General features: G+C 39.7%; 1 protein-coding gene across 1 annotated transcript; it reads right to left on the minus strand.

Moving 5' to 3' along the window:
- Window positions 1–748: 748 nt before the first annotated feature.
- lingo4b (leucine rich repeat and Ig domain containing 4b) lies at window positions 749–26144 on the minus strand. The gene is made up of 3 exons (XM_079639952.1): window positions 25840–26144; window positions 3067–3173; window positions 749–2801 (listed from the first exon to the last, which is right to left on the minus strand). The coding sequence occupies exon 3, from the start codon at window positions 2787–2789 to the stop codon at window positions 978–980; it is 1812 nt and encodes a 603-aa protein (XP_079496078.1). The 5' UTR covers window positions 2790–2801; window positions 3067–3173; window positions 25840–26144; the 3' UTR covers window positions 749–977.
- Between the last annotated feature and the right edge of the window lie 619 nt (window positions 26145–26763).

Genomic DNA, 26763 nt, shown 5'->3' on the forward strand with positions numbered 1-26763 from the left:
TGTGTAGTGCATCTACACAGTTACGCTAAACTCAAACAATCGTGCCAAATTTGAGTGACGCTAATCCCCAGAACTAGAGAAAATGGTCAAATAAAGCCAGCGCACACAAACGCCCTTGACCTAAATATTTACAAGATAACGATGATGAGGTGACCATTCTCTCCGTCAACGGTGAACATGTTGCTGAGGCACATATTTGTCAATTTTTTGTGTTGTTTTGTGAAAATTAAAAAAAGGTTTTATTTTAATATAAAAAAGGAGAAATCATAGCATTTGTTGATGGAAGAACATCTAATCTATTACAACTGTTACAAAACATAGAAATTGATCCAATAAGGACCTGACAAAGTGTGTTTTAAGTACTAAAAAGGAAAATATGACATTCCTACTCACATTATGGTATGCAATCATTCCCTTTGCACTGCTACATGATCATTTAAAGTAAGCAGTACCCGTAACGGAAAGCACAAACTCCAAAATGGCCACAATTTCACAACTTGAGGATCAAAAAAGCATTTGGCTAGTCTATTCCATATATTTATTGCAAGTATCAACAGCTTACAAACTTAGTCACAAACACTTAGAGCCAATGCTGTTGTGGCAGTCTTGATCCTCTGTTTGAAAGCAGAAATGACAACCCGAGGGTCAAAGGGCAAGTGTTTACTCAGCTTGTATTGGCAATACAAGCACACTTGTACAATTAGGATGATGAAACAAGCACCTGATATGTTCTGACAAGAAATAAACCTGTGTCAAACCTCCACTGTCTTCATGTGTTAATCCACAAATTAAGTTTTTTTTTTTAAATGACATTAAACTAAGCTCCTAAACTAGGTTCATTCGTAAGTAAAGTCAGTGTTGAGAAGCCTCAAAAGAGGGCTTTGAAAATAGTTATCTTTCCTTGAGTGTCCCAACGGGGTTCCTTAGTTCCGAAGAAGTCAGTCTGTAAGGAAGCCTCTTTCAACTCCACCTTGGCTTTAAATAAGTTTCATGGTGAACCTCCCACCGTCACCTCCTTCCCCTCCACCACCCATTGAGGAGCGAGGAACAAAGTCAATAGTGGCGTTGTGCTTGATCTGACCTTTGCTCTGGCTCCAGAAAAACATGAAGACAAAACAGATGGCCACTGAGCTGAGGAAAGACAGGAAGCCCATGGTGGTGGCGATGATCAAGGTCTTCGCGTCAAACGGGTATGGTTTGGCCATTTGAGCTGAGGAGTTGGCAGCTTCGGTGTTTAAAGGCTCATCCCAGCCCTCCTCGGAAAAGTAAGGGATGGTTCGGTTCCGAGGGAGCCCCTTCACGTACAAGCCGACAGTTAGGCTGTCATTGCCGGCTGCATTGCCCGCCAGACACTGATATGTGCCACTGTCCTGAACTTGGGCAAAACGAACCTCCAGAGTCCCGTTTGGCCAAACTCTAATTCGCCCTGTTGGAGAAACCACTTTCTTATGGGATGAGATCCAGGTGATGGATGGGAATGGATCCCCGTCAGCCTTACAGGAGAACAGAACAGTAGTCCCCTCCTCTACTCTTGCCTCCTGCGGCCTGCGGTCCATGATACGCGCAGGGCGGCAGGTAAAGAGCCTTGGGAGCTCCTTCTCTGAAAAGTCTTTGAATTCCCGCTGTCTTACTGCGTCGGGACACGAACAAGTCGGCTGGTGTCCATCAAAGTTCAAGCGCAATCGTCGACGGACCACCCAGAGAAGCCGGCAGTCACATGCTAGGGGATTCCCATCCAACCGCAATACCTGCAGGTTCCCCACAGAGTGGAAGACGCTCTCCTCTAAAGTACTGAGCTGATTGGACGTCACATTAAGCATGCGAAAGTAGGCCAGTCCCCTGAAGGCCCCTGGGTCTATTCGTAGCAGACTCCCGCCTGCTAGGTGTAACTCCTGGAGTCTCAAGAGGTCCCCTAGCAGATTACCCTGGATAACAGTGATGGGGTTGTAGGACAAGTCCAAGTAGCGCAGATACACCAGGTGACGCAGTGCTGAGTAAGGAACAATACTTAGGTTGCAGCTGCTGATGACAAGCGTGGTCAAATTAAGTCCGATCAGGCTGTTGCTAGCCACCGTGTCTAACACAGGCCAGTTTGAAATGATGAGGCTACGCACACGGTGTAGTCGTCTGAAAGCGTTGTTAGGCAGTGTAGAAATGGTAAGGCGTAGCATGCGAAGACGTGCCAGGCTCTGGAGCTGAGACAAAGCCTCTGTAGGAACGGAGGTCAGGTTGCTGCGGTCTAAATTGAGTTCTTGCAGATTCTGCAGACCATAAAAAGCCCGCTGGGAGATGAAGACCAAGTCATTCTCCTCAACTTCCAGCGTTTGCAAGTTCACCATTTCTTTGAAGGTGTAGTCCAGGAAGACCAGAATCTCATTCTGACTCAAATCCAGAAAGCGCAGACTGGAAAGGCCAGAAAACACCCCGACGGGGATGATCTTGAGTCGGTTATTCTTAATCCGAAGCGTCCTGAGGTTCTGCAGCCCCTGGAAAGCCTCCACCTCAATCATGGAGATTATGTTATCACTGAGATCCAACTCTTGAAGTTGCGGGAGGCCAGAAAACTGCCGGCGCCCAACAGTCTTAATCTTATTGTGGGATAAATCCAAATGCCTGGCATCGCCGGAAAAGCCTTCTGGCACTGAGTTCAAATGTTTGCCAGAGCAGATCAGTTCTTTGGCCTCAGGTCGACACACACAGCGTGGAGGACAGCCTCCTGCGGATGCACCCAGTACAAACTGGAAGACGATGCTCCACGCCCCCCATCGCACGACTGACTCCACAAACATCTTACCCCCAGCCTGAAAAGAAACACACACAAATAAATTAGCTCTGATGGTTTTTGGCAATTAATTCAAATGTTTTATAAAGACGTTTTGTGTTAAAAATCAAGAAAGACACATCTGTATTTCATTTATTTTCCTCATTTAGATTAAGTGAGTATGACACATTAATAGGTTTTTAAATATTAAGAAGCCCTGAGACACAGTTTCGTGAAAAACGACCAGCCGGACCCGGATTAGGGTACTCTCGGGCTTAACAGGTTAAACATGTGTCAATTCATACCGTTTCAGTCTCGTAGTGCAGATTCTCATAACCAGTGGGCAGGCAATATTTGAGTTAAATCCTCGGTAGAGATGTGGTTCCACCAATAACATGCCCTTAATAGTTGCCTGAAAAGAGCAAAAAGAGAGGGAGAAATAAGTCTTAACAAAAAGAAAGAATAAATACAAATACATAAAATGTAAGCCACTGTTCCCCTGCAGATTAGGGTTAGGGTTAGGGTTATTCATCCCGGGGTATACTACGAGGCAGGATGTTTGCTCAGCCGGCTAACTTCAGGGAAAATTCGGGGTTTCCGGTCCTACGAAGCTGGTTCTCTTTTTAGCAGGCTAGATCTCCATGGTAACTTATGCTGAGCGGCTAGCCTGCTCCGGAGCAGGTTAGGTTGCAGGCTAAGAGCTCAACTCAGTGAAAGCACTGCCTGCTGACCAATCAGAGCTCAGTGTGCGGAGTTTAAAGCGATCAAGTCATATTACAGGAGAAAGGAAATACAGAAAAGCTGCCGTTGCAGGAAAGACGGCCGCCAAAAATCACCGACTGTGTGAACGTGAACATTAATAGAATATCACCTCCCATCTTCAGAGCAATCTGACTATTATAACATTAGCGTTAAGAAAGCTTACTTAAATATCTGCCACAACATAAGTAACCGGATCAGAGTAACATTAAGTAGGCCTACAGCCCACGGCATATCACATCATAATGTATGATATATCTCCTTATCTGAGTCAGCTGAGCCGTATCTGGCCGTGCAACACTCACAGTGTCACATACTGTATGCAGAAGTATTATTTTAAGCAACACATTAAGTTGACGAAACACTCGAGACAAATGTAATTAAAGTCAGATCCACTCGTGTCTTAGACGGGGCAGGGATATCATAAACCTGTTAATGTACGCATTCAAACACTTCTTCTGTTACCAGCTGTATTCACCTTGCAGGTGCAGCTATGTGGCTTTTATCCTGGATAAAGTGTTTAAGTTATGGATGTTTAAAGTTTAACTTCTTCATATGTTTAATATTATAGTTGACTTTTCATTCAGGAAGTATGACGCTGCGCTGTCAGTACGCTTCTCCATGTTTGTGATTGGTCGAATGCTCCAGATACCACCCCTTTCATGTGAACGCGCACCTAACTAGATAGGACACGGCTGGCTTGAGCCATCAACTTGATAACCCGCGTCGTAGTACCGTTTAGCGAGAGCGCGTATGTTTTGGATTAGGCCAACCGGCTAACTCAAACATATCCAGGTTAGGTTGAACCAGCTTCGTAGTATACCCCCCTGGTCTTCAGTTATGTGACCAACAAACACAATCTGCTTATAATTGTTTCTTGTGTTTTGAGCTTGCTATTTGAGTAAACACACAGCAGTGGATGTCATCTCTTCCAACAACCCAAAAGGACAATAACATGGTGACACTATTTCGACGGCTGCCAATGTCCCAGAATGAATTTCTGCTGGTCCCTCGGTAGGTTTCATTATACTTTAATTTGATATGATAGTGAGCACAACAAAAAGTACACATTGGGTAGCAGAGACCCAGCCTACATCTCTGTAGCACGGACAACAACATCTCTACGTATACTATGGAAATGTCCTCCTCCTGAAGACTAGAAGTGTCCACATATGATTTGCCCTTTAAAACCAAACTAAAAAGGTATTTATTCAGAGCAAGCAACAGGGTGAGGGCAAAGACTTTCAGAATAAAATGAGTTAACAAACCATATAATTAAGTATAACATAAAACAGAAAGTAAAAAGTAGTATTCTCTTTATCTACAGACCAATTGCACATTTATTTTTTGAGGAAATTAAAGTTTACTGGAGTATGCGGTCAAGATTGCCAAGATTGTCTTTTTATAGAAATGTGTGCTTTTGGGCTTACTATTTAAATATTCATAACTCTCGTAATTGTTGGACTATAAACCGCGCCTTTTTTCCCATTTTTCGACGCTGCGGCTTATATAACGGTGCGGCTAATCTATGGATTTTTACAGCTAACGGCCACTAGGGGACCTCCTAAATCTATGGATTTTACAGGTTACAGTCCACCACCTTTAACTCTATGGGCTCTATGGCCGGTCCGCGCCCCCCACCTTTAAGCGGCGGGCTCCAGCAGGAAAAGCTGGAGGCCGGAAAAGAGTGAGACAGGTAGCGCGCAAAAGTAAAAGTGGAACCCAGAGTGGTACGAGAGACAGAACGAGAGCAAGACAGACAGACATTACGAGAGCGAGACAGTTTATCCCCGTACCACTGGTTGAAAACCACTGCTGTAGATCACTGCCGGTACGTGCGCTGGGAGCGCACCGTTTAAGTTTGAAAGTTGAAAAGTTTGTGTGTCTGAAACGCTATGTGATACAGTACAGTTTACACAGCACATGTTCTGTAGCTACTATTGCACTAAATGCTAACACTTGAATACGTTATGCAAATATGCAACTTGTTTGTTGAAATGTTAATAAATGGGAGCTTCCTCAAACAGCCATCTCTTTCCTGACAATCCCCTCTGTGCACGAACCCTTACATATGGTAATTAAACATTAAAACACCTGCGGCTTATAGTCCAGTGCGGCTTATATATGTACACATCATTCAATTTAGCTGCTGCGGCTTATATTCAGGTGCGCCTTATAGTCCGGAAATTACGGTATGTGTGTTTTTGTCCCGTATAATGGTTTTAAAATAGTGACTGTATGAAGAAACATCTTCCCTAAATTCAACCAATTTCTTAGCTCACCATTGTTAGAGATGAAAAATCTAAATGTGATTTATATGGTTAAAAAAATGGCATTACAGTTAACTAAAAATTCAAAACTAATCCCATTTAATTGTATTAAATTCATATTTTTCAGAGTTTCAAGGGGTTGAACTAATAAATAATACACAAAGGGATGTTTGATCTGCTGTATTTACTGCAGATTAATGGAAAGCATAACCTGACAGACAGTCAGAGTTATGAATCTGAAGTAAGGTGTAGCGGAGAATATACTTCAATTATACAATTGGTTTGAATAACGAAGATTTAAAAACAAAATCACTATTCAGTAAACCGGCATACAGAAAGATAAGGTAACCAAAACGACTCAATGTGCTCAGAACCAGATCAAATCCTTAATGATGAACGTCAAAAGAAAGATCCAACACACATTTTAAAACCAACAGCAACGTGATGTTAACACTGAGTAAAGAGTAGAAGCTTCTGCACATTTCTGAGCAAAGAAGTACAAAACAAAGCCCCAATAATGTGAAAGGCTGCCGAGTGAAATATTACATAATATCATGATCCTGTGTCTGGTTGCATAAACAGGTGCTGGGAAAGTGTAAAGGATGCATTTCTCTCCGCAACAACCTCCACTGAGACCTGCTCCAGTGCAAGCAACAGAAATAAAAACTCTGCAAAAAGATTTTTACACAGCACCTACAACACTCTGCATCTGCACAGAGAACTCAAAGACAAACAGCTTCCACTGCGCTCAAAGAAATCTAACTTGTTTTCAAACGAAGACAAGATAATATGAGTGGGGGAAATAATCGATACACGTTTTTTAATTTTTTTATAGAAACTGTAGCGTATCCCTCCGAAAGATGGTCGTGTATAAAACAGGAAGTTACGTTAAGACATGTATACAATTGCAATGAAAGTAACAAAAACAATGCCATCTCCTTTCAGGTTCCAATAACACAAATTGGGTTATTTAAATAAACTATTCATATTGCAAATACATTTTTTAACCAGGAAGGGAAGACGGACATGGGCCATGTGATTTGCAATATCGCAATATATCGTATCGCAATACTTAGCATATCGTAGAATCACAATACTATCGTATCGTGGCTTAAAGTGGACCTATCATGCTATGGTTGAATAATATAGTGTAGGACCATACCTATATAAGGCATATTTATACTTTTTAATTTCAATATACCAAACAGATCATGCATTTTAGCCATTCCTCATTTCGCTTAATTTAACACTGTCTTTGCATGGGCTGATTCTGTGAGAACAGCACCATCTACAGGCCTGGCATATGTACTACAGCGTCTCCAGCGCTTTCCAACGGCAATGTCCGTGGCTGTCTCCTCCCGATTGGTGGAGTTGGCCCAATAGCCGTAGCGCCACTTCTGTGACGTCATAGAAGTGTTCAAATCTGGATCAGTCTGTATCAGATCCGTTGCAGCCCCTTTTTAAGAGATTTGGGTATGGAGGAAAATAGAGAGGGTTGTGTTTTCTGACACTTGGTGAGTTCCCTGGAACACCGGGGACACATGTTCATGTATAACAGACGTACAAAAGTGCATTTTGCATGATAGGTCCCCTTTAAGTATCGCGATAGTGTCATATCGTGGGGAGCCTGGTGATTCCAACCCTACAAGATATCATTTGCTTAAATATACAATCCCAGACTGAGTCTACCTGCAGCAGCTCGTCCGTCAGACGGTTTTAGACTCGCCCTCGGAGGTTTCCACAGTCCAGCGGCTGTAGGTCTATATCTCACCGCCGCTCTCCATAGAAACTGCTTCTGCTGCTGACTCACACCCAACACTTAGACTCTTAGACTCCCAGGACTCCCCTCAGACCGAAATACACGGCACAGCACACACCCATGCTGCCGCTAATTCAACTCCACACAGTAAAAAAAAAAAATCATGAGCCAACCCTGTAGCCAGCTTTAAAATGAATGTATTGTTATTTAACTGTTTTATTCTTCTCCTTTAACTTTTTTATTCTTATTTTATTCTCATTGTATTCTGATTTTCATATCATTTAATTCCTATTTTACAGTTTCATTCCTATTGTGTTCTTATTCTATCAGAATCAGAATCAGAAACGGGTTTATTGCCAGGTTCACACGTACGAGGAATTTGACTTGGTGTCATGGTGCATACATACACATTTAAAACAAAATGTTTAAAAAGTACACAGATAGTGAACAATATTAAGAACACTGTAATAAAAATATAGTGCTATTCTGTTCTTATGTAACTGTTATGCTTTCTTTATTTATTATTTTACTCTTATCTTATTCTTATTAAACAATTGTATTCTCGTTGTTTTGACTTCCGTAGGTATTAAGTGTTTTTTTGTTAATCAGAAATATATATGTTGCTCCTGGGAAGGAAGGTGTATTTCCTGAGAAGGGGGGTTACTGTAGTTCATTTTGTTTTTATTTCTACCCCATGTGTATGAAAAAGGCTATATCACAAAGTTCAAGGGAGAAGTTTTATTGGACAAACTTTAGTAAAACAATCTGAAAAACAACTCATTTTTAAATTTTCTTTCATTTTTGCATTTAGAAGTTGTTTTTGTACCAAGCTATTTTTTAAAATGTTGACGTCTAATGTTGTAAATGAGATTCAAATATTGATTTTTTTCCCAACATGATATGGTGGTAGTGCCTTAAAGAACTATAACATGTATTTGATTTGTTTTAGTTATGACATATTGAACGTAGGGTATTAAATCCCTAGCATAAAAATCAAATAATTTAATGAAATTTATGAAATAATAATACAAATATATAATTAAAAAAACGTAAATGTTAATCTGGGCTGTCGCATTGGTTTTATCGTCCAGTGAAGGCCTTACTGCTCTCCCTCTCGGATCATTCACATATAAACACATTGATTATTGATTTCTGCCAAAGGATTCTACCTCGTTTGCTTTCTGCATGGACTGTTAACTTTTATGAAGCCAAAGCCCGCTCAGACGTGATCAATACTCAAAATATAATCCAAACAAGAACGCTAACAAAAACACAATCTTTTCCCCTTTTTAAAGTCATCTATTATGAAAAATCCACTTCTTCATGTCTCTTCTACATCAACATGTGTCCCCTCTTCTTCATGTCTCTTCTACATCAACATGTGTCCCCTCTTCTTCATGTCTCTTCTACATCAACATGTGTCCCCTCTTCTTCATGTCTCTTCTACATCAACATGTGTCCTCTCTTCTTCATGTCTCTTCTACATCAACATGTGTCCCCTCTTCTTCATGTCTCTTCTACATCAACATGTGTCCCCTCTTCTCCATGTCTCTTCTACATCAACATGTGTCCCCTCTTCTTCATGTCTCTTCTTCATCAACATGTGTCCCCTCTTCTCCATGTCTCTTCTACATCAACATGTGTCCCCTCTTCTTCATGTCTCTTCTACATCAACATGTGTCCCCTCTTCTTCATGTCTCTTCTACATCAACAAGTGTCCCCTCTTCTTCATGTCTCTTCTTCATCAACATGTGTCCCCTCTTCTTCATGTCTCTTCTACATCAACATGTGTCCCCTCTGTGGAAAGAGACTCTGAAAGTTTCAGGAACAAAGATTCTCTCTCTTTTTGATCCATTTCTATAAAAACCTGTCTGAAAATGAGCTGATCAGATTTTGGCCACTTTATGATGTCATAACGATGTTTTGTCTTGTGTAACCATTAGCCAATCAGCAACCAAGGTAACCCCCCCACCACCTTATGTCCTGAATCTCCTCCTAGAGCACCATTGTGTTCTTTGTAACCAAATCTCTCTCAGAGGGGCGTGGGGAGGGGCTCCTTATTTTCATCTAAAGTAACAGACAGAGAATCAGCACTTTGGAAACAGGGCTGAAACAGAGGGGATTTTGGGTAATGCTGCAATGATCTATTTGGTGTTTCAGCCAATCAGAGACAGGCTCTGGATATATCTGAGACCTGTAACATATTGATGAAAAACAGTATAATAGGAGACCTTTAAACGTTTTTTGCAACCACATGCAAATTAATGTGGATTAAATATCGATATTTAGACTTCAAAAGCAAATATCAGTGTCCTAAATCACATGGGGGGGAGGCGGGGGTGGGTTCCACAATTGAAATGTGTTGATCTCCCCCCCTGAGCGCACTTGTGAGAGACACAGACCGGCAGGTGTGTGATATCCCGGGTGGGTATGCTGGGCAGCCAATCAGGAATCAGCATTGCGTCTCTGCACACATCATAACCCCGGGGTCACGGCCAGCTCTGACCCGGTCCTTCAAAATGACTAAGTGAGGGAATGGATGCATTTGCAATTTCGCCATGTATTTGTCACCCTGGGTGCAGCGGAGTCACATGAGGGTCCTGTTTCAGTGTTAATGACACTAACTTTCCTATTACGCACAGCCACTGGTGTTTCTACTCATGATGCACCGCGGATAACACTTAACTCAAACTTCAGAAATAACATCAACTGCTAAATGTCAAATGGAAAAAGAGATCTTTGTTCATAATGATTTATGAATTAGATAGTATAGGCTAAACTCCTACATCTAGGATCCCTTGGTTCCAATTTGTTGTTTTTATTTATTTTAAATATATCATTTGGGTATCACTTAAAAATGTTGGAGGAATCTGGAAAATAATGAACGTAAAAAAACTAAAAATGCAAACCCAAAGGGAAATACATCGAATTGTGTGAATAACTTAACCAATGAGGTCGTATTAATGGATTTAAAAAAATGTTTTTGTACAATTATGTAAGAGCTATACATTGAATGTATTATCATGAATGATTAATAATAATAACACAAACAAGTATAATAATAGTTACACTTATTCATGCTCTTCCCCCCATCTTGCTTATCAGTAGACAGTTTGTCCAGTCTTTTATGTTTAATTAATGTTTAATTAATTAACTTTAATAATGTTGTTTGGTCGGCCATCAAGTGTTATGAGACTGTTTGTTGTTATGTCTGTCTTTTAGTTTCCAGCCATATAATTAACAAATAAGCTTTTAGTAGATCAACATCCTGCTTTTGCTACATGATGTATTAGTTCCAGGAAAGTCCATTAATCATTTCCGTTTAGCTCACTTTAATATTAATCATGTCTTTGATTGGCTTACAGAACGAAGTAGCCTGATTGGCCACCATGAAGCATCTGATGTCCCTGTAACCACTCTGACCTTTTTGCATAACAACCAAAAAGCATCCTGAAGCAAGCCAACTCTTACCTAATAAACCCGAACGCTGCCAAAAAGCAAACAATATGGCAGCCAATCGGATGTACCTCGCTCAATTATAAGATATCCTCAGTCTTTGTGTTCAGCAGGTTAATTTCTAACTTTTTGATCATGTTTGATGCAAGTTTAAGAATGTACATAAATACGTTGTAAATACCCCTAAACAAAGGGATACCGTTTAAGGATCATTATGGAGCAAATATGTTCAATAGTTAAATCAAATATGAGATTTATATTGTAGTTTTGCCAGTTAAACAACGCATGTCTTCACTTACATTAGCTCAGTTTAATTATAATCATGTTTTTGATTGGCTTACAGAACGAAGTAGCCTGATTGGCCACCATGAAGCATCTGATGTCCCCGTAACCACTCTGACCTTTTTGCATAACAACAAAAAAGCCTCCTGAAGCAAGCCAACTCTTACCTAATAAACCCGAACGCTGCCTAAAAGCAAACAATATGGCAGCCAATCGGATGTATCGTCTCTTCAGCAATCCTTTGGCAGAGTCTAGCCGTCTTTTGGGTGAACTCCCACTCTTCTAAAGTATTTCAAATGATTTCCCTGACTGAGCTGCGGTTGCTTTCTCTTCTCGGTGCTCAGACAAAACTCACCAGGTCTCTCCGCTCGAAACCTTTACATCAATCTGAGGACAGTTGCCACCCCGTGTTAAAATTAGGACTTTGTTCACCGCGGCTGCATGTTGAGTCATCACTCGGCCCTGCACAGTTGTTTTTATGTTCCCTCGATGGACGGGATTACGACATTGATTAAACGGCTAATGAAATGGAAAAACAAACTGAATGTTATTGGAAACACATTATTGAGGTGTCAACACGACTGTTTGCTCATTACGATGCTGACCAGGAACTCTCCATTCACAAATGCCCTTCACAAAACTGTTAACAAAAGCAATCTACAGCAGAAAACATATATATTTTCGTAGTGAAGCGAGTAGAGAATAAGCAATGATTTGAAATGGACTCCTTTTTGTCTCGTGCATTTTTGTATTAGCTTTAAGAAGTATATCCTTTTTCTGTGATCTCTTTAACCCTCGGAGACCCACATGGGACATTTAAGTTGTTGTATATTTTTGTGTTTTGCCTTATGAATTGTCATTTCTTCAAGGTTCAAGGTTCTTTATTGTCAAACTAACATAGCAACAGAGTAATTATGTCGTTTCTTAGGTCACAGGCTTCTCCAACAATGCAACACAATAATACAAATAAGCAGACAATATTAACCAATATCAAAATATACTATATTAAAAGTAATACAAAAAGAAAAATAATTTTTCTTTAAAAAAAAGTGAAAGAAAAATAAAAGTGAAATAGTGCAATACGAGTATACAAGTTATTGGAATTATATATTAGATAATAGATCAATAATTACTATAATTTTTTACAGTATAATCAAGTTTTACACATCCCAGAAATCAGCACAACCTCAGCTAATGATACATGTCACTCATTAGAGACCTATATACTATAATATGGGATGTTTGCCCATAAATAAAACGGAGCTTGATTTTTGTACTTATTTCATTAAAAATAACTGCTAACCATAACATTGAAACAGAACAGAAAATTGCACACATTTATTATCATTGTATCAAAACTGATTAGAAGATTCTAACTTCTTCTGTTCATTAGCTATGCCCATTCTTTTGGGCAGTGTCCATGGGCGTTTCTTTACCAGGAATTGTCATTTTTGGTCATGCTAATTTTGAACACTACACATGTGTTGCCTTATGTGTGGCTTCTCAATCTCTGTAACTGCAGCAGAACACACAAAGGTACAAAGCTTTTTGAATATATCTTCACATTATTTTTCTTTTGATTTGGTTTGCTTATGTTGTTTGTATTATGTTTGTTTATCTCTATACACAACATCTACTGCACGTCTGTCCGGCCTGTGAGAGTGATCGTACTCTGTTGCTTTCCCAGAGGTTTATAACACATTTGCATATCATGTTTGATGCATGTTTAAGAAAGCACGTAAATACTTTGGAAACAGCCCTAACAAAAGGGAAAAATACCTTTTTAAGGATGATTATGGCGCAAAATGTTCAAAAGTAATGCAGATATGAGATTTCTATTGGATTTGAATTGTAGTTTGCCAATTAAACAATGCATGTCTTCACTTATATGGAATAATTACAGTAGTGTAAACTTGCAGCTTGCAAGTTTTGTATTTTTTGTCATATTATCAGTGTTTTGCGGGGTTATTTGCAAGTTGCAAGTTTAAGAATGCACATGAATGTTTATAAAGTTACCATTCAATATTTTGCAGTGAGATGTTTGTGTTTCTGTATTTCCAGAACAAAAAGGAACTTATTTGAAACTAATACAAGTCCCCTTTGTGTCCATGTCTGCAACATCTGACAGAGAACTCACAGTCTGAGCGCGGCTGTGTTTTCTGACACTTCTCAAAGAGTTATTTTTAGTCCGTCACAGCGAGAAGATCCCGGCTCAAATCCCCAATTAAAGCAGCGGGGACAGAACAACAGCACGGGGATCACCGAGCGAGCTGGTGCCTTTTCACTGTTGTGTGTTTTCTGTGTCATGTGTCAGTGTGTGTGTGTGTGTGTGTGTGTGTGTGTGTGTGTGTGTGTGTGTGTGTGTGTGTGTGTGTGTGTGTGTGCGTGTGTTTTTTTTCATGGGCTTCTGGCACCTGCTGCAGTGTGACGGCCCCCGAGACCTTCTGCATGTGAGCAGCAAATATGAAAAGGTTTGCTGGCAGAACAGCTGTCGGGGCAGAGCAGGAAAACAAGCGTCCCCCGGTCTTCCCCCGTGGGTTTGTGGAGGACAGGACTTACAAACAAGACTGTGTTGGGAGCCGCAGATCTGTTAAATAAACAAATAAATGTCTGAAAATGCAAGGGAAGACGATGTGTCAGTGACAAGAGAGACATCTTATTCTAAAACCTGCAGATTTCAGATATTAATGAGCAGTTTTTTAAAGTTTCTTGTAACATCTGATCAGCAGATGAAACAGTATATTGTTTAAAATGTCTCAAATTAAAAGAATATGAAAAATCATTTATTTAATTTGTGTTGCTTTCAATACCAAATTTGAATGGACTGAATTTACAGTCAATCAGTTCGAAAAACAAACAAATGTCTGTCTGCAAAAAAGAAACCAAAGGAAATGTAATATCCTATTTTGCTTAAGCTTTTTTCAATAATATTGAGCATTGTCACTTCTTCTGTTACATTATGTACAAAGATCATATCGGCAAAGATGATCAATCAGTAAACGGTTACATGCTCACTCCTAACTCAATTAAATGCCTAATTAAGTGAATAACCTAATGGTCAACAGGTGAAAACTGAGCATATGGTGGAGGAATGTAATCATTACATAACTCACGTCTACATTACGTCATATTTACACTAATTACAAAACCTTTTACTGATGTGTGGAGAGTAAGCGAGCCATTTCTAAAAGGCTGTGCAGACCCATGAATACTAATATCGCTGAGGAGGGGTTTGGAGGGGGGGGGGTAAATGTGTCAATGTGGCTGCGAGCGTGTGTCTGTGACAAATAGGATTATATTAATTGTTGCCGCCGGGCCTTTGAAACACATTCATTTCATCTGAATGTTGACGTGTTTAAGGAAGCTTAATCTGAAATGGTTCCTTTTTTACTGAAGAGCTAACTGACCTGAGATCTGTTATGGCAGTGTCAACAGGTGTGTGTTGTTACAGTGTGTGTATTTGTTGGTGTGTGTGTGGGGTAGATGCAAGGGTGGTCCTTTTTTTTTTTTTAAGTATGGATGTTTTGTTTCCTTGTTGTTGCATTTACCTGCTGCTGTAAACATTTTAAAAGAGACATACCAGGAAATAACTCACTTGTATAACGAATGTGCAGAACACAAATCTTCAGATAAAAGTATGTATATTCAGCCACTCTATGAGAAAGAACGTATTTTTTAAACTTGAAGCATGAATAGAAACCCCAAATTATATTTCTTACTTGCAAATTATTATTATTGTCTATCATTTTTAATGTTACTTGCATTTATTTGACCTGTATTTGTTGTACCTTGTTTATTTTGTATTATTTATTTACTGCTATTTTCCTCTTCATACAGTTTGGTGTATTAGGTAAAGGTAAAACATGGATCAAACGAAAAAGAAAGAGGGCTAATATGATTGTCTAGCACCTATAAGATGAATTGTTGACCTGCACATGCATGTTTATGCCACAAGGGGGAAGGTCATGCGGTTCATGATTGGTTTATTCTATATGAAGTAGTGCGTTGTGTGCTGCCTGCTGTGCATGCCGACATCGTGCATATGTGCCTGTTCGCTAGGAAGTTAAAAGAACGCTTTTCTACGCCTACAATTGCGTTTAAAAAAGTGAATACGTTTGCAAGAGAAAGACAGAGAGAGATGGACAGACGCATTAGGAGTATACGTGTTTGAGTAATAACACCCATGTAAAGTGTAGTAGAAGTGGGTCACAGTGACAGATCCACTCACACGTGTCTTGTTTTCCAGACTGCGTCCTCTCTGCTGTGATTTATGTTTCCGTCGAGGAGAGAGTTAAGTCTCTGTGCTGTCACGCAAAGTGCGCCGTCTGCAATATTAATAATAGCACAAATAAATGAGGGAAGGGAATTAGTCTCAGCGCAGCGTCTATGTGATGTGACAAATTAGGTCGTCTCAGATAACGGCGATGATTTGTCGGATACACAGACGTACAGCAGAGGGATGAGAGCAGGTCGCGCATTAAAGAGCTGCTCATTGATGGGACACTTGACCTGGAACGGGTCAAACACTGGTCAGGGAGCTGTGGACTTCTACTGCTATTAAATCCTTATAGCCTACAATGTTGAGTTGAAGACTGTTTTTTAAAATATCAAACATGTGCCTCGTGGTTTTGTTATAGAGGGACTCTTTGACGAGAAATGAATGTTCCTCAATCCAGCGGGAGAAGAAGATAAGACAGTATTTTATTGACCCCAATTTGGGAAATGTTTGCGTTGTAGCAGCATAAAAAAGACATGGCATTGAACAATACAAATTCAAAGACTAGAAATAAACACAAATATACATGTTGAATTAACAAGTTACTCAGAAGTACTCAGATATAGAAGTTGTAGGGTTTTGTTCTGATACACCAAAAGAAGTAAACAAGTATTTGTGGTAAAAGGTCAAAGGTAAAAACATGTGTCTCCACTGTGGAGACTTGCTTCACACAAGAGATTCAAAGACATCACCTTTTTTTGTTTCAATTTATTGAACATGTCAGAAACAAAACATACAAAATAATAATGATATATATATTCTTTTTTTTGACACTCAAAATAATAATTATAACAAAATACAAAAAAAAAAAAAAAAATCTCAAATAGTCTCTGTCATGTTCAACAGGGTCAAGTAGAAGCTTACAAAATTGTTCTGGTCCTTCCCCTCTAGCATACATTTCCCTTATAAATAAAACATTTGGTCATCGTCATCAGCGACATGTTTGTCTTGTTAATTTTTTTTTTTTTTGTTTTTTTACAAAACAATCAGAAATAAATTACTTTTACAATTACAAGAAATAACAAATGGGATTTTACCGGTCCTGTTCATAACCATTCATGATTTGGCTCCGAAATAATACTTTCAGTTTAGATTTGCACAACATTTCAGTGCATCGTTAGTTATTCCACAGACTAACGGCTTTTGATGAGATGCAATGAAGTTTGGCATTTGTTCGTACAGGTGGACTTTGAGGAACTGGGATGGGCATTTAACTATTTCTTATATTTTATAAACCAAACTATCAAGAAATCAAATGTTTTTGAAGATATCTGCTATTAACATATGGCCTTTTGTAACTTTTTGTATTCACTTGGATACAGTTTCCATGTTACAAGTTTCCTGCACCGTTTTGTTTTCAATTCTGCTAAAGTCTTGTCAAATCGGTATTTATGTTTTTAGCTTGAATGTTTTTATTTGTATTTTGTATGATTTGGTTTGTCCTTCAGGGCCACAGTACAAACGATATGTGAAAAATAACAATCATTTCAAAGCTCTCAGGGCAGCTCCATGTGTTAATGTTTCATTGAAAGAAACAAAGAAAAAAAAAATGAGGTAAAAGAAAGCAATCAATGAGTGAAAGCAACAATTACAAGAAACTGGGGGAAGCAAAAAGGAGAACATTGAGACACGAGACAAATGTTGTAAACATGCTTAAAAACGCAATAACAAGGATGGAAAAAAAACACACACAATAAAAATGAACCTAATTAGGACAAAACAAACTGGAAAACAAGGAGAAAAGGGAATCTGTAAAGAAAGCAAAGTATAATACATGGAAGAAGCTTCTCTCGTCAGGAAATGTCCTCAGTTATCTTGCTCATTCTTTCATCTAAAAACTAAAGGTTATGTCAAAGACAGCTACACCTTTCATAACTCAACACGTTTTTAGAAATAAGGGGACGTTTGTTTTTGTCACATTTTGTTTGTGATTTTAAAAAAAAGCGATCAGCTTCATAATCCCCCTTCTGCCGTGCAGGTGGAGCTTTTCCTCTTTGGCTCATTTAACGGCTTGCGTGCTAATCTGACGTCGGATCCACGATGCCACCTGGTTTTTAACTCAGCTAGTGATGCAAAGTCAAAAACAGGGTCAGAGACATCAGCACTGTACAGTATTTTGGGGATTAAGAGGCCTATTGTGCGATGTTCAGGTGCATATCAGTATGTAGTGTCTCTACTTTAAAGAGTCCTCTGCTGCTGATGTTCAGGTGTATATCAGTATGTAGTGTCTCTACTTTAAAGAGTCCTCTCCTGCTGATGTTCAGGTGTATATCAGTTTGTAGTGTCTCTACTTTAAAGAGTCCTCTTCTGCTGAAGTTCAGGTGTATATCAGTATGTAGTGTCTCTACTTTAAAGAGTCCTCTCCTGCTGATGTTCAGGTGTATATCAGTATGTAGTGTCTCTACTTTAAAGAGTTCTCTCCTGCTGATGTTCAGGTGTATATCAGTATGTAGTGTCTCTACTTTAAAGAGTCCTCTCCTGCTGATGTTCAGGTGTATATCAGTATGTAGTGTCTCTACTTTAAAGAGTCCTCTCCTGCTGATGTTCAGGTGTATCTCAGTATGTAGTGTCTCTACTTTAAAGAGTCCTCTCCTGCTGATGTCCAGGTGTATATCACTTTGTAGTGTCTCTACTTTAAAGAGTCCTCTCCTGCTGATGTTCAGGTGTATATCAGTATGTAGTGTCTCTACTTTAAAGAGTCCTCTCTTGCTGATGTCCAGGTGAATATCAGTATGTAGTCTCTCTACTTTAAAGAGTCCTCTCCTGCTGATGTTCAGGTGTATATCAGTATGTAGTGTCTCTACTTTAAAGAGTCCTCTCCTGCTGATGTTCAGGTGTATATCAGTATGTAGTGTCTCTACTTTAAAGAGTCCTTTCCTACTGATGTTCAGGTGTATATCAGTTTGTAGTGTCTCTACTTTAAAGAGTCCTCTCCTGCTGAAGTTCAGGTGTATATCAGTATGTAGTGTCTCTACTTTAAAGAGTCCTCTCCTGCTGATGTTCAGGTGTATATCAGTATGTAGTTTCTCTACTTTAAAGAGTCCTCTCCTGCTGATGTTCAGGTGTATATCAGTATGTAGTGTCTCTACTTTAAAGAGTCCTCTCCTCCTGATGTTCAGGTGTATATCAGTGTATACTGTCTCTACTTTAAAGAGTCCTCTCCTGCTGATGTTCAGGTGTATATCAGTATGTAGTGTCTCTACTTTAAAGAGTCCTTTCCTACTGATGTTCAGGTGTATATCAGTTTGTAGTGTCTCTACTTTAAAGAGTCCTCTCCTGCTGATGTTCAGGTGTATATCAGTATGTAGTGTCTCTACTTTAAAGAGTCCTCTCCTGCTGATGTTCAGGTGTATATCAGTATGTAGTGACTCTACTTTAAAGAGTCCTCTCCTGCTGATGTTCAGGTGTATATCAGTATGTAGTCTCTCTACTTTAAAGAGTCCTCTCCTGCTGATGTTCAGGTGTATATCAGTATGTAGTTTCTCTACTTTAAAGAGTCCTCTCCTGCTGATGTTCAGGTGTATATCAGTATGTAGTTTCTCTACTTTAAAGAGTCCTCTCCTGCTGATGTTCAGGTGTATATCAGTATGTAGTGTCTCTACTTTAAAGAGTCCTCTCCTGCTGATGTTCAGGTGTATATCAGTATGTAGTTTCTCTACTTTAAAGAGTCCTCTCCTGCTGATGTTCAGGTGTATATCAGTATGTAGTGTCTCTACTTTAAAGAGTCCTCTCCTCCTGATGTTCAGGTGTATATCAGTGTATACTGTCTCTACTTTAAAGAGTCCTCTCCTGCTGATGTTCAGGTGTATATCAGAATGTAGTGTCTCTACTTTAAAGAGTCCTCTCCTGCTGATGTTCAGGTGTATATCAGTATGTAGTGTCTCTACTTTAAAGAGTCCTCTCTTGCTGATGTTCAGGTGTATATCAGTATGTAGTGTCTCTACTTTAAAGAGTCCTCTCATGCTGATGAAATTCTGGAATAGCCTCCCAACTGAGATACGGGATTGTCCCACTCTCAATAGCTTCAAAGGTCAACTCAAAGAATGGTTGAGAAACAAACGGACGTGCACTCACAGCTAAATGCTCTTTAACACGGGGGTATCTCCTCTGGCACTTTAGGTAGCTCTTGTATCTCCTCTGGCACCTTATATGTCGTAGCTGCTATATGGTACTGCCATGTGGTAAATGCTTGTGTATGCTGCTCTTGCTCTTTTGCACTTTTTGCATATCATGTATTTTTATTTTTTGCAATGTTTCTAAAATGTAATTTTCTTAAATGTTTTATGTGAGGGACTGCAGATGGAAATTAGCTCAAAGATAAATCTGGCACTGTTACGCTTGATACATTTTAATGTTTTAAGTGTTCATTACTGTGCATTGTGACTGCCAAGTAAACGATTAAATAAATAAATCAACCCTGACCTCCTCTTAAAGTCAAGCTACATCTCAATAGTGAGACATACAACATCACATATCCGTAGGCCCTTGATTTTGATGAGAAATCTGAGCAAAAACAAACCTTTTAGAGGTTTTTTGCTTTTGTTACAACCTCACACTGTTTGTGCCTCTGCTACTGAGAAAGGACCCCCGAACAACTGCAAGGTCACTTGTCGAGAACGCTTGAACAGCAATTGTTTCAAGCATTAGAACAAATGACCAATACTTTCAATGTTTGTGGCGGTAGTCTTGGTGTTTCCACAGAGCGGGGTGGATGCCTTTGGAGAGAAAGGCTACAGAACAAGGCCTTTAACACTAGGACCGCCAGAGGTCGCTGTATACCTAAAACCGCCAACGGGTCAAATGTACCCGTTATAGATTTTCAAGGTACAATGTTCTTTTATTTATCATACAGAACAGTGAGTTTTGATCGCACAGGGATGAAACTTATACCAATAGAATCTGTGGACTCTCAGCTTTTCATATGATATAGGTTGTGCAGATAGCATGAAGTTTAAAATATCGCTAAGAGTGCTGATTTAAACGCTTGGTGTTAGACTTGTGTTTTGTTTAGGTACAAATCTCTCTATCTCTCTCTGTCGATCAATCTGTAATGTTCTGTTCACGAACGTATAATTGTCTACATAAATAGACGACGCGGACTACTTCTCTCATTCCGAGTGTCCATCCTTGTTCAACTGGCACGTAACCTGCACACATGCATTACGTCCTCAACGTGAGCTCAGTCATCCAACGTCTTGTATTCTCCAAGATGTTACACTATCTATAACTATATATCTGTCTATCTCTCTCTCTATCCATCTATCAATATATCTATCTATCTATCTATCTATCTCTCTCTCTATAAGGAACCACAGTAGACAAAAGGCGTTGCTATAGCAACACGTCATGTTATGCTGCTTTTTCTATGAGGTAAATATTACCCACTGGCGGATATAGGTATAAATGGCCTTTTTTTTGGCGATTTTTTCAATCTGACTTCATATTGACAATTGTTAACAACAGAGGGTGCTACATAACAAACTTTCAGGAAAAGTCACGGACTGGGAGACTTTAATATGTTATTGAACAAAAGTTACATACAATAAAAAAACAGCTGCGGGTAAAATTTACCCGTTGGCGGTTCTAGTGTTAACTAAAGAAGCTGATGACGTTATAAGCTAAGATCCTTCTACCTCATCATTTGACATCATGTGAATGTTTCATCATCAGATCAATTACTTTATATGTCATTATTGGACCCCCCTGGAGGACTGGCCAGCTCTAAAAGACTCTTGCCTACAGCATGCTAAATAGGCTCCAACCCCCATGACCTTGGCCAAATGGGTACAGAAAATGGACACATGCTTATGAAATCATTATTGAACTGCCAGTAAATGGTGTCTTTTATATATTTCATGTTCTGCTCTGCTGCACACGAATGGATGTTTTCAATAGCAGCAAGCTCAGATTGTCTGGAATGAATAGAAGAAGAAGAAATGGCAAGGTTGTTAAGAACTCAATTTGATTGAGAAGAACAAGATATTTTTGTCTTCCAAACCCAACGCAGTGGTCATAGCCTCTTCCTGGTTGCATCACAGTGACCTCTCTCATCTCTGCGCTTCTAAGAAATCTGTCTTTTGGATCACTTTGCAGTCTTCATGCAATAAATCCAGTTTTGAGGTTAAGGGCACTTTTTACAGTGTGTACTTGAAGGCATTCACTGTGTGCATTCAATTGTGAAGGCAGTCGATGTTAGACAAAAGAGAGCCTGAGCTGCAATATAAAACTTTACTTTTCCACCCACACACAAAGAGCCAATAACCACATGAACTATTGTGAGATAGACGGCTTCAGGAAGTTATTAGCTTTGTTGTTTTGCAAGATGTGGAGGGAGAGAGTTGCATTATGCTGTTTATTGTGTCATTAAATGTTGTTCTTATGCCTTTAGCGATATAAATAATGTTTGCATGCCTAAGAAACACTCTCAAGAGGCGATAGCATGACAGATGGAGACTAAAAGGGCATAACCTAAAGGAAATCCTTATCCGCTTTAAGGATAAAGGCAAATACATGACATGCAATCAAGATTGATAGGTTAAGGAATAGGAAAAGTAGAGCAAAAAAGTCCCTATAAGCTTCCCTGAGCTGCTCTATAGGACACATCCAATGAGTGTTTGCTGACCTTGTAATTCCCAACATGTCCACCAGATGCCCCCAAAGTGTCTTACTCATTACCAATAAGTACCCAGTTCCACCCTGCCACACCTTGACATTATCAAATCTGAAGATAGAAACAAAAAACAGCAATAATCGTGAAAGTATTAGCTTGTGTATTCTTTCTGCAGTCCTGATATTGATGGGGAGTTCGTTCCACCATTTTGATCAAGTCTAGCAAATAGAGTGCTTTTATGAAAGAGTAGCAAGCGGATTGGCTGATGCAGATTCGTGTCAATTGTCCCCCAATCAAGGGTCAATGCATGCTCCCATTTTGATTTGCCAAATCTATAATTTGTCTTATCATAACCTTTCAGACATTACTTCCTCTCAGTATCATTGTTGGGCTTCCAACAAGTTGCCTGTCCATTGTCGTTTGATTCTGGTCAAAGTCTTCAATTGAACCTGCTCTGTATTATTGTGTCTGCATGTGTGTGTCTATTGTACAAGAACCATGGCAATGAGTATATATGTTTTGAATGGAGATTGTTAAGCATATGCTTTAACACCCATCATTGAAGCTGCAAAAGAGACGGGCTGAAATATGGGTTAATACTTGATTCTTTCAAAACAAGTTGTGTACATTATGTAAAATGCCTGTGAGGCAATAAGCATATGCAATGAATATAATCGAACTGGAATGGACACAAGCATCTTGGAGAAGGAAAATTTGCCATGAAAGAAACCTTCAAACATAAAGTTGTTTTTTTTCAGGGTCAAACAACAAGGCTGACACAAGCCCAGGGCTAGTACCATTCAAGGATTTATTTATGCCCTAACTGCATTTCTCCAGTAGCAGTGAACATCTGATCTTCCTATTCATCTTCAAAAGACTTCAGATGACTGTGGCCTGAATAGTGCTTCTGTGCCAGTGGGTGCAAAAAATGCTGTGCTCCACAGTTTCTGCCCTGGATAGATGCTACATGTGCAAACCCTCCAAAAGAGACCAAGCACAGAAAACAACCGTGGTGTTAATCTCACTGCTGTTAAGACTGATAATGTGGTGGGATGATTTAGGATGCATTGTTCCCGGATCAGATTCATCTCCTCCCAGAAGCTCGCCAACATCTTTGGCTAAGCCTGGTATTAAGGAGCTGCGGTTGGAAAGGACTCAAAGCTGCAGCAAAAAACTCCGTCACCCACTATTCTCAATTCATCAAATGGGACCATGAGTGTGCAAGCAGCAGCGCCAGAAAAAACATTTTCAAAACCTCATCGGGGGCCAATACTTTAATCTGAAATACCTTTAAGCATGAAGATTTATTCAAAAGTTTGATTTCAGCTCTTCAAGGCAAACCGACACTTCAAGCCATTTCAATTATGGAACAACTTGCAAAAAAGAAACAAGAAAAAGACAAAACAGATTTTATTTCAGGCTTCTGAGGCTGGGCTGATTCGTCTGTGTTCAGCAGATCCCCTTGACGTATGTAATGCTTTTTTTATGTAGGATTTTAAAATTCTGTTAGATTCTCGGGGTTCATTGAGGAGAGCTGTTCAATATGTTATGTCAAAGACTTTGCCGCTATCCCCCCATCTTTTTTTCCTACAAACCAGGCCAGATACTTTGAGCTATAAATCTTCATTTTGTTGAAGGGCCAGAATGCACACTTCAATCCCAACATGTCTTCAGACCTCTCTTGTAATGGTGGTAACCGTACTGGGCAGGGGAGACATTTCGAGATGTCTGAGCTCTATTCGGGGAGAATACAAAAAACAGGTTTCAATGTGTAACTTTTTAAAGGGGCCCTATTCTGCTCATGTTCCTGTTCATATCAGTATTTCATGTCTCTACTTTAAAGAGTCCTCTCTTTCTGATGTTCAGGTGTATATCAGTATGTAGTGTCTCTACTTTAAAAAGTCCTCTCCTGCTGATGTTCAGGTGTATATCAGTATGTAGTGTCTCTACTTTAAAGAGTCCTCTCCTGCTGATGTTCAGGTGTATATCAGTATGTAGTGTCTCTACTTTAAAGAGTCCTCTCCTGCTGATGTTCAGGTGTATATCAGTATGTAGTGTCTCTACTTTAAAGAGTCCTCTCCTGCTGATGTTCAGGTGTATGTCAGTATGTAGTGTATCTACTTTAAATAGTTCTCTACTGGGACATGTCTCCATGCTTTAATGTTCAAAAAGCTCTTTATTGTTCTCATACTGCCTTAGCTGCAGCACCTCTTTTCACCCTCTGTCTGAAACCAGAGCCCAGTCTGCTCTGATTGGTTAAAAAAAAAAAAATGTTTTTAGTATGACACGTTATGCTTTCGTCAGCCAGAACAGAGCATCTCATTGTACAGAAAACATGCTTGTGTAAGTTAAAATGTAGCATACATAAAGTAAAGCCTGTATATTTCTCCCTCTGAGGCCCTGAGGGCAAAGCACGGAAAGATTGTCATTCTTCTTAGCCTGAAGCTGAAATCAATTTAAGTCTGGAGCAGCTTCCCAATATAACAGTCCAGATAAGTCATCCCCTAACAAGGAGACTGACATACTTCCTGTACATGAAATGCCTTCTGATTAAATTGCCCATTTGGCAGAATCCCAAGCGTCAAATGCTCGGTCGTCCCTTGATGGTGATCTGCTCCTCCAGAGCCACATTGTGTGTCCTCATTGTGACAGGAGGAGAGGACAGAGACTGCTGCCGTGCACTTCACCTCTGCACCCTCTCTGAAATGCTGGTATCACACTGCAGGTGGGATGATAATGAAATAACAGGGGAGAGTTTTGGGGCTGATCAGAGTCACCGTGAAACATCTTGATTTAAAATAGCCTCACACTGTCCCAAAGGGGGAAATCAGGCTGCAGCGTTCTGATAACCCTGCAGTTAAAGCACAGTCTGCATGCCCTGGCCCTTTTTCAGGTTTATGGAACAAACTATCCAGAGGATTACTATTCACAAGGACAGTGCAACTCAACAACAACACAACAACAAAAAGGCGGATTTACGCAAACAACGAAGAATCTAAGCTGAATAGTAATGGGATTTGTTCTAGGTTTCTAAGGATGGCTTGAAGAGATCTAATAAAAACAAAGGGAATACTTATGATAGATCACCATCCGAGCAGTGTTAGGGGCATTTTATAATTTGGTTTCATTCGGTTTGAAAAATGACAACACTATAAAGTCCCGTGAGGCAGACACAACTACCACAAAAAAACTGCCAATATTTGCTTCAGATATCTATTTTTACACATTAATAACTTAAGTTGTTTTTTAAATGTTGTGTTTTCTAGTTCCATACCAAATCAGATTGGAGTGAACCTATAGAAAAAATAATTAAGTCTTGAGCTCGATCCCTCTGAGATTATAGTAACCCGAAATTGAAAAAAAACAACATTGCGTAAATACGACCACAGAGTGAACTGGCACACTTTAAGCAGCACCAATAGGAACATTCAAGGATTAGTTCCGTGATGCATAATAATACATGAGGTCATAAAGTCAGCGGTGAGTCGTTATTACCACAGAAATCATGATTGCTATAAAGAATGATTGGGTGATATAGAAATGAGAGATAAAGTGTTGATGTGTTCAGGTGCGACAACAAGTCAAACTGATCAAACCTGAACATTAGTTTGAGTTTTGTTTGTGTCGAAATGTTTGTAAAAATGGTGAATTGCAGATCAAACTCACCAGCTGAAGCTTTCACAGCAGAAAACATCGCAGCAGAGCTTCCACCTCTTTACTGCTCATCGTCCGTCGCCAACAGAAAAACGTGTTCATTTCTGTCCAGGACACTTCCTCCTCTTCCTCCTCTTCTTCCTCTGCCTACATCCAACCAGACTTTTCCAACATCTGTCGCATCACAGTCGCGCGCTTCTCTCCGTCCTCCCACTGACGCACTCCTCGGGGAGTTCTTTAGATAATTGCGCTACTAAAATAATTCAGGTCGACTGTGTCTCTGGTTGTGTCTGATGATGATGATGAGGATGGTGATGATGATGAGGAGCTGCTGGTGTGCTGATGCTTTCTGCGCATCTCCATCCCTCCGCTCAGTTGGAGCAACAATCCCATAGACTCCCGGCTGGATCCGCGCCACGTGCCGTCCCGTAATGCCTCAAATCCCCGGGGGTTGGGTAGTGTAACGAATAGTGGGTCTACTACAGATTTCACAAACATGAATCAGTGGGCAGAACAGATATAAATAGCGAACAAATCCCATCATCCTGTTCGTTTTTACCAACACATTTCCACTACTTTTAGAAGTGCAGAGCATTTACGTGTTTTGCCTAATAAGAAGCTAAATTAATAAGTAAGATTGATTAAAGTGTAATGTATGAACACTGACGAAAAAACATGTTGCTCATATTTTTTCGTAGTTATACTGTAGTTACGCAGTTTGCAGGATTTCTTTATATGTATTGAAAAACATTTTGACTAACTGTTTCCCTTCTTCACACTTTAAGGAGAACCAATAAGCATTCTAGGATTAGTTGAGTGATGCATAATAATACATGAGGATCAATGCATGCCATAAAGTCAGCAGTGATTCATTATTACAACAGAATATATGATTGCTATAATTTATTATGGGGTGACATGAGAGTCAAAGTGTGG

The sequence above is a fragment of the Notothenia rossii genome (genome assembly GCF_949606895.1).
Source record: "Notothenia rossii genome assembly, chromosome: 7".
In the NCBI taxonomy this organism is placed as follows: domain Eukaryota; kingdom Metazoa; phylum Chordata; class Actinopteri; order Perciformes; family Nototheniidae; genus Notothenia; species Notothenia rossii.

Bases quoted from the DNA above. Each gene is read 5' to 3' on its own strand.
- lingo4b (XM_079639952.1), bottom strand. From the start codon at position 2,789: ATGTTTGTGGAGTCAGTCGTGCGATGGGGGGCGTGGAGCATCGTCTTC.